The sequence below is a fragment of the Coffea arabica genome, chromosome 10e (genome assembly GCF_036785885.1).
Source record: "Coffea arabica cultivar ET-39 chromosome 10e, Coffea Arabica ET-39 HiFi, whole genome shotgun sequence".
Classification (NCBI taxonomy): domain Eukaryota; kingdom Viridiplantae; phylum Streptophyta; class Magnoliopsida; order Gentianales; family Rubiaceae; genus Coffea; species Coffea arabica.
This window is the reverse complement of record NC_092328.1, coordinates 2,008,381-2,017,621: the sequence shown is the minus strand read 5'-3', so window position 1 is coordinate 2,017,621 and position 9,241 is coordinate 2,008,381. Positions and strand designations below refer to the sequence as shown.

General features: G+C 39.0%; 1 protein-coding gene across 1 annotated transcript; it reads left to right on the top strand.

Moving 5' to 3' along the window:
* Nucleotides 1-344: 344 nt before the first annotated feature.
* On the top strand, nucleotides 345-7,560 carry LOC113711833 (uncharacterized). Its single transcript, XM_027235055.2, has 7 exons — nucleotides 345-1,053; nucleotides 2,237-5,918; nucleotides 6,007-6,096; nucleotides 6,189-6,254; nucleotides 6,341-6,430; nucleotides 6,849-7,025; nucleotides 7,294-7,560. The coding sequence occupies exons 1-7, from the start codon at nucleotides 623-625 to the stop codon at nucleotides 7,327-7,329; spliced, it is 4,572 nt and encodes a 1,523-aa protein (XP_027090856.1). The 5' UTR covers nucleotides 345-622; the 3' UTR covers nucleotides 7,330-7,560.
* The last annotated feature ends 1,681 nt before the right edge of the window (nucleotides 7,561-9,241 follow it).

The following is a 9,241-nucleotide window of genomic DNA, read 5'->3' as shown; positions in this document are numbered from 1 at the left end:
TTATTATCAACTACTAGATATTATTCAAACTTACAATCCAACTTCCTCTTACGCAGTTAGTTCATACATGAAATCAATTTTCTTTTTTTTTTAATGATTTTACAATTAAAGTCAAAACAAATACCCTTAGTCTTTGTTCAAAACTAGTTTAATTAATTAGCCTAATAGAGCTAATAAATAAATGATTCCGTCCTAAATTGGTTCTCAACCTCTTCATAGTTCATTCACGCCTGCACAATTCCTCAAAACGGGGTGCGATCCGAATTTCCAAATATACCCTTACGGCGACGTTATGTCTCTAATACGGGCCACACTGCCTCCCCCACCGGCAAAACCGGTCACTCCCTGCTTGCCAAATGCCAGCACAGCCCCAATACAGCGAGCAAGCACTTAAAATCATTTCTCCATTTTGTTATTCTAACCCCACTCATTTTTTCTCTTCCCCCTTTTGTCTGGCTCTGCAGGGCAGCGTTTTCCCTGCAGAGGCTTAACGCAGACCACCGAGGAAGAAGAAGAGTGGTAGAAAATAATAATAATAATAAATCAGAGAAACTTTGAAAAACGCGTTTTTACCAGAAGAGAAAAAGCCAGGCTAAAGCTCGAAGAAATTTTTGTCTCTTCGATGGAGTCTTTGACTGGGCCTTTTTTTCACCACAGAAGAAAGCTTTCTAATGCCAGTAGCACTAACAGCAATGGCTTGTCATTTTCCGGTAAAGACGCCTACGACGATGTTTTGCTCGGTGGCTCTAAACCGAGGTTCGGAGCTGTTGCGGGATTTGCCTCAAGAAAAGTAGCTGCTGAAGACTACGCTGAAATTTTTGGTGGCAGAAATGGTACACGTGGCAGTTCTATTCCGGTTCTTGACCTGTCGGACCTGGATGAAAGACATGGCTCGGGTGGGTTTCGGAGCTCCAATAGCAAGCTGGACTATTCGACCATTTTTGGAGGCTTTGGTGGTGGTGCTGTTGGTGATAATGTAGCTATGGCTGTGCCGCCTTGTGAAGAGTTGTTTAATGGAGTTAAAAAAGTCAAGCGCGATAAAGCTAAAGCTAGGTAATTTTTATATTTCGCCTTTTTGTTTTGGGGATATTAGAGTTGAATTTTTGTTTGTCCTTTCCCTTCTGGGTTCTTGAGGTAATGCTTAGTTTGTTGAAGGGTCTTGCTTATCTTCCCAGGAAGAAGTGAAAAATGTCCTCCTTTTTTCTTGTTTTCTGTTGAAATGTTGAGAATGATAGAGTTTTCTTTAGCTGACATTACTGGCTGCTGAAAGCAAATTTAAATCTTGAAGATTTTACTGATACTTATCTTCTCCATTCCTGCTAAAAATTCGAACTTTTCTCGTATAACTTCTCTCCGTCTTTGTATGTGTTTTAGTCGTGGACTCTTCTTTTCAAGGAAAGTGCTATAATAGATTTTCCTTTGTTGCAGCTCGCAGATTGAATTGGAATATTGTTAGTAAATGTGTTTCTAGTGATACCTTGTTGGAATGATGTATATTTTATACATTTGGTAGAATAGGGAAAATTTGGACTGGTCATGCCAAAATGGGTAATGTGTCTCAATAATATCCTGTAAGCTATTGTTTCTTTCAGATGTTGAGGTATTAGAAGGTTTTCCTGTGCAGTTTGATTATGTGGCAGGTTTATACGATTATGAAAAGTTTAAATTTGCTGTTTCAAGCCTGATTCTTGGGATTTTGGTTGTTGCAGTAGCTGGAGGTTTTGATAGTTTTTGCTGTATCTTGTTGCTTTAAGAATTAATTACGTATCTTGTCGTTTTTCGCTTATGTGAGATGTTGTTTAGAAGAATTAATTACACATCTTCTTGTTTTTCGCTAATGTGAGGTGTTGTTCAGCTGATAAAAGAAAGCTTATGGTTTACACGGGACAGGTGTTTGACAACCTTCTTATGAAATAAGATTTTTAGCAGATTATCATTTTTCTCGACAAACAAAAAGTGCATATTTTATGTACAATGAATGCATTTCTGGGGTGATTTTCTCTGTGTTGTTAGAGGGATAGGGCAAAAGGCAGGAAGGGAGCAGCTTTTATTGCATGTGTTTGAAGCATCTAGTGATGTTATATGGATGCTGGGGTTGCATGTTTACAGTGATTATCTGTAGCAATGTACTTGTATGTCAGATCACATACAAGTACTGGTTACTTCCAAGGCTTTCTTCTAAAATTTTCTTGGCACCTTATCTTACTACCTCAAGTTTTCTTTTCAACTTTTCTAGGATCTCAACAGACCCGTGTCCTCCTCTAAAAGGATCAGATCACTTTTATTCTTCTGAGAAGAATAAAAGCCACTCATCTGAAGCATCTGAGGATTTTGTTGATGGTGGAAAGCAGTTTAATATGTCTTATCATAAGACTGGCCAACAGAGGAAAGATGGTTCCAACGGCACTACACACATAGCTCAACTCCATGCTGTTCCTGGGTTTACATGCCTAATTGATGAAACTGCCCGTTTACAAAAGGTAGAGCAGGATAAGGCATTATCTCAAGTTAAAGCAGAGTGCAATCATAAACAGGGCTCCTTTGATCATCTGCAAACGACAGAATTGGATAAGGCGATGCCTCCATTGAAAGCACGAGTTAGTCATAACCAGGACTTGAGTGACTGTCTGCAAAAGACAGAGCAGGACAGAGCAATGCCCCCATTGAAAACACAAGTTAGTCATAACCAGAGCTCCGGTGACTGTCTGCAAAAGACGGAACAGGATAAGGCTATTCCTTCAGTCAAATCCGATGTTAATCATAACAGGAACTGCAGTGATCGTCAGCAAAAAGGAGAAAAGGATAAGGCAATGCCCCAAGTTAAGTTAGAAGTTAATCATAATAGGAGCTCAAATGTTGACATCTCTGAAGAAAAATCTGGGAGGAGAGCCAAATGGCAACTGCCTACGATACAATCTTCTGAAAGTTTGGTTAAAGATAAAGGCGAATGTTATCAGGATGCATCCAATTCGAGCGATATACCGTCAAATATGGAGAAACCTGGCATGAAGTCACATCCTTATAATGTGCCTCCACCTTGTAGTTCTTCAGCCAATCTGTTTGATAGCAAGGGGCACACCAACAGATCAAATTCTTCAAGTTATGATCCTAAAGTTGAGGCTTCTGAAAAGGTTACTGGTGGTTATTCAACTCCTTTCTCTGATGAGGAACTTGACATAAATTCAGCTGCTGCTGCCCCAGCAGCTGCTTTAAAAGAAGCCATAGAGCAGGCCCAAGAAAGCATAAGAATTGTGAAGGAAATAATGGAACGAAAAAGAGATTCTGGCCAAAGTTCTAAACTGCATTCTAAGGGGAGGTTAAAAACTAAGGATGCAAGGGAAATGAAGCATGTTCAGGAAGTACACAATGTCAGAGAGAAAAATGTGAATGAAGCATGTAGAAGTGTAGATAATGAAATGCCAGATTCCTGTGGAGGTGACCAGTACCTTGCATTTGGAAATGGTGAAGTTGCTTTACCCTTCAAAGATTGTGAGGAGTCTTCTACAGGTCGACAGGGTGTGGTGGCAATAAATGGTGAAAATGTTGAAGTATCTGAGGGAAATGGGGTGGCAACGTGGTTTTCTCAACTGCTTAGCAATGGAAAGCATAGAGTGGCAGCTTTGGCCTCTGAGCTGGTAGGTAAGAGGAATAGCACTATTCAAACTTTGGATAAAGAAAAACATAGCATCGAAGAGCCAAATCTGGTTAAGGTGACCGTGGACTTGAATGCTAGTGAGAAAGTAAATGCTGTTAACAGAATCCTTGAGTCTGGGGATACAGAGGCCAAGTTAAATGCACTTGGAAGGTCAGAGGAGTTGAAAAAAAATGTAGACAGTTCTGAGTCATCTCCGTTTGCTAACGAAGACAAATTAAGTGAAACCCAGATATTTTCCCAAGCAGATGAAGTAACTAAAAACGGACAAGCTAATTTAGTGGAAGAGCAAAAATGCAAGGAGAAGCATGAGGATTTTAACGAAACAATAAGTGAAGGACACTTTGAGCCTGAAAAGTTGGGGAATCCTTTGCAAGAAAATGACTTCTTGAAGCTAGAGAAAAGGTCCTCTGATCAGGAAGGAGAGGAAAAACTGGAGGATATTCATGTGTGCAGACAAGAAGATTGCAAAGTGGATGAAGAAGTTGATCTTGAGCAGGAAGATTTTCATCTATGGTTTGGTAATGAACATGCGCTAAAGAGGGCCACTTGCTGTATATGTAGCAGAAAGGGACTGGAAGATGATTCTGAGGATAGGTTGGAAGGTTATTATAAGCAAGAAACTGATGGGCTGAGATCAATGCAATCGGGTAATGGAGAAGAAAACCAGAATATGTCAGAGGAAGAGCATGTATGGGAAGCAATTGATAGAAGATCTGCAGGGAGTTGCCAAAGTATAGAAGAGGATAGTATGGATGAAGATGCTGATAACAGCTCAGTGCACCAGAAGATAGAAGTCAATGAAGAGGTTCAAGAAGTTGGTGACTCCTGGGACCGAACAGTAGATAGTGCAGAAAATCCTGGGGCAAATTTATTTCAGGAGGCTGCTTACAAGGAGAGTCTTGATACGGATCTTGATGCATACAACGACCAGAGTGTCAACCCAGATGACATTCAGGAGGCATGCAGATCTGAAGTAGAAAATTGCAGTGAGCCAAATAGTCAACAGCAAAGAAGAAACAATGAAGAGGAGGCTCACAAAGTGGGGATCCCTGAATCTTTTTATGAGTTTGAAGAGGATCCGGAAGCAACCGAGGACATTGAAGAGGCATCCACATTGAAGGGTGAAGAAGTGCATACAACGGAGAGCCAGATAAGAGATGTCTCTGAGGTTGTTGATTTTATTGAAAAGACAGCAGATTTTTGTTTTACAAAGGTTAATTGTGAGGCAGAACTGTCAAAGGACGCAGAGACAGCTATTACGACTGTTTTCATTTCCAATTGCACCACAGAGGACACGGTAGATGGTGAACGGGCAAATGATGCTCCTTCCGAAGTTAAAGATTCATCAAATTTTGATTTCATCAACTTGAATGGGCAGAAACAAATTCACAACAATGACAATGAATCTGAAAATTCTATCAAAACTGAAAGTTGTGCCGGGTGGGTTGACGAAGTGTATGGGCAAAAACAAAGTGAAGAAATTGACAGAGGATTTGAATCTGGCATCAATCCAGCAAATGGTGATGGTTTAGTTCATGAATCTGGGGGAAATGCAGAAAGTGTCCATGTGGATGGCATTGCTCATGAGAAAGATGATGAAAAGGATACTATTGAATTACATCTCAAAGAAAGAGAGTGCATCAAGAGCCAAAAGGAACCAGGAAATTCTGAATTCCCTGTGGAGCTTAAATGGGAAGAACATGTGGAAACTAATACTGAGATGAAAACAGGCCGAAGTACAGAACATAATGAGGAGAATGGATGCAAAACCTTCGCGATGGAAGATAAGGAAATCAGAGAAAATGTGCAAAAAGAAGAGGCAGCAAAGGATTGCCTTAAAAGTTCTGAAGTAAACGAGAGGGAAAGAGAACAGAAAAAACACAGAATAGCCGTTGAAAGAGCAATTCGTGAAGCTCGTGAAAGGGCATTTGCTGAAGCCCGAGAACGGGCAGAGAGAGCTGCTGTGGACAAAGCAACTGCTGAAGTTCGACAAAGAGCAATGGCCGAAGCACGGGAAAAGCTTGAGAAGAAGTCTGCTGGGCCAAAGGTGCCAACAGGTAAAGCTTCTTCCATTGATGCCAAGCTTAGGGCAGAACGTGCTGCAGTAGAGAGAGCTACTGCAGAGGCTCGTGAGCGTGCTCTCGAAAAAGCATTGTCCCAGAAGACTACCAGTGAGATGAGAACGCAGGCAGAAAGAAATGCTTCTGGAAAGTTTTCTGGTGCTTCCAGAGTTAATGGGTTAAAACACAGCTTTTCTTCATCTGTGAGTGTCTTTCATGAAATTTTCATTTCTCTCTTAAAGTGTGATATCTACTTGCATCTCCAGTGGTTGATACATGTATATCCGACAGGATTTAGAGAGCTTTGATGGGACCAATAATGAATCAGCTCAGAGACGTAAAGCAAGGTTAGAGCGACATCAGAGAATCATGGAAAGAGCGGTACGCATTTGTTGTGTTCATAATTTTTAAGAATACTGGACATTCACTTTGGCCTACTTATTTATGATAACGTTCTGATGTCTGCTTTTCAGGCAAAAGCCCTTGCAGAGAAGAACCTTCGAGATGTTCTTGCTCAGAGAGAGCAAGCCGAGAGAAATGTAATAATTCTCCCTTACTATTTGACCTCCCCTATAAAAGATTATGCATTTTGTCTCACCAGCTTGTTTGTATTCCTGAAATACAGAGACTAGCAGAAACTCTGGATGCAGATATTAAGCGATGGGCCAGTGGGAAGGAGGGGAACATGCGGGCACTGCTGTCAACTCTCCAATACGTATGTTTCCAGATTCCTTGTTGCGTCAGTGTTTTCTTCATTTTTGGTCTTGCGATGTTCCAGTTTCAAAATTGGAAAAAAAAATAAAAATAAAAACTCTGATTAACTGGATTTTGGAAGTTGTCAAACTTCACTATTGCATCAAATTGATTAAAAACTGCTGCGAAAATACTCCAATTGATCTCATTTTGATGTTAAGTTAGTGCGTTCCTTGCTGTGATGCTTGAAGTTCTTGTGTGATCCTACATACGTGATTTACAATGACACTAGTATTTTCCCTCGGTGTCTTGGTGGATGTGAGTGCATGCAAGAAGTTGACTATTGATATGATTTGCTGCTTCTCATGTGGGGTTAGTTGTTGCCCTTCTAATTGCTGATTGTATTAGGCATTGGCTGATAATCCTCTGACTGAATACAGATTCTTGGGCCGAACAGTGGATGGCAGTCAATTTCCCTGACAGAGATTATAACCACTAATGCTGTGAAGAAAGCTTACCGGAAGGCAACTCTTTATGTTCATCCTGACAAGTTACAGCAAAGGGGGGCAAGCATCCAGCAAAAGTACATATGCGAAAAAGTCTTTGATCTTCTCAAGGTGCATGTTTTTGCTTCTATGCTGAGTCTTGACTCCAAACTTGAGACTTGTTTGCTTGAGGGAGAAAAACAATTAGTCTGCGACATGTAGCCATTTTCCGTCACTGAGACTTAGCATCACCCTCTTATATGGTCACCTTAACCTTTTTCGAAGTCTTGCGGGATTCCTTTTAAATTTTTTTATTTTCTCCCTGTGACCTTTCTCCCATCAGTTTGTTTGATAAATGTATATGATTGTTCATCTAATCTAGTAGTCCTTCGAGATGCAGGCTGCATGGAACAGATTCAACTCCGAAGAAAGGTGAACAAAGATTCGAGAGATGGTGCCAGCACTGTAATAATTGTAGCTGCCCTCGTTTCATTTGCCATAATCTCCTCTCACCATGTATAGATATATTTACGACTTTCTTTCTGGTAATAGGCAATTTTATCCAAATTCTAGTAATTTCACCTTGTAGAGACAATTGTTGGATTCACAATGGAAGAAGAAGTTGGGAATGGTCGCAGAGAAAAGACTCGCGGCTTAACCTCAAAAAGCCCACCCACATAACTATTTATTTTGTTTCACTAAGCCTCACCCCGAAATGAATCTGAAGCCCTTATCACCTCGCAATTTCGGATGTTGAATTTGCACGAATGAGTTAAGATATCATATAATAATAATAAATACACTTCATTTGAAATAGAAAATAGAGTGCAGTAATGACATTACGTAATTTCTAAACTTTTGACATCCTAAATTTTTGTTCAGGGAAAATAGAGTGCAGTAATGACATTACGTAATTTCTAAGTATTTGGCATCCTAAATTTTTGTTAATGACATTACGTAATTTCTAAACTTCAATACAAGAACAAGAAACAAAATAAGTGCAGTAACTAATAAGTGTGGTACCCATGTCAATGTCCCTGAACTAGCTGCCAATATAAACTAATGCAAGCACAGACAAAATAGAAAACGTTTTGCATTCACCAATCGTCTTCGTGAAGACTATTAGCATAGTTATTAAATTCGCGCCCAGGCTCGACAGTTCGATCGATCAAGCCGATGAACCAGTCATTGAATCGGATCGGTTCGCTAATTAGATCATTTTTGCAAGTGAACCGTTGACTTTTCAAACAACCTACGATTCAATCAAATTAAATCGAAAACCCGGCCGATTTTGTGGGCAAACCGGTTTTGAGTAAAAAAATCGTTCCAAACATACTCACCACCATACCACTTTGCCACATGTTAGTTAATTACCATTCTTACACTATATGAACGTTTTGTCAATTTTATCTTTATTTTTTTTATTTCTTCAAAACAAATTTATTTGGAATCTTTTAATAAAAACTTATGACCCCTAAATTCTATAAATTATAAAATAGATTTAAAAAATAACATATTACATAATTTATTTTAAAGATAAATATTATTTTTAATAATTTTTTGTACTTAAAATTGATAACTAACCTAGATAATTACACTAAACATATAAAATTTTACACTTGAAGTTTGATGGATTACTAATTAAATTTATGTTTTGCTGATTCTTATATGAATTCAATATTCTATAGCAAATTAAATTAAATGAACATTTGCTATGACATTATTTGTTGCAATTTATATCATATATCCTATATCAAAAATTATAAGACATAATATTTAAATATATTTAGTGATCCACTGGTTCAACCACTTATCTACTAGTTGAACTAGTGATCCGTTGACTCACCTCCTTCGCCGGTCTTCTCTCCGGGCCGAGTTTAATAACTATGATTAATAGTATAATAATGGTCATGAACATTTAGCTCCCTTGTCGATTATGAACGTGGTACCCTTGTCCATCATGGATTGATCACGTCAAGATTAATAATGTGAAACCCTTGGGTCGATTTTAACAGATGGATTCTGTTGGTTAGTCGTTTAGCTTAATGTGCCTCAAAACCTTTGGATTCCCATTTTGTTTTGTCTCATTTTAACCCCAACGGGTACGAGTATGACGATTCCTCTCCAACATTACATTAAAAGAATCTCGTTGGAGTATTCAGTGACCTTAGAATGCATTTACCTCCCCAGCTCCTAAACTTTTTTATTCACCAAAAAATTCAGGATATACTGGTATCGAATTCCGTATAATTGATGATTTAATGGTTGATGTTTTAGGAATTTTATTACGATAGCCTAGCAAAATGTTGATTCTGGTATATTCACAACAGAAACAAGTCAGTACAAGA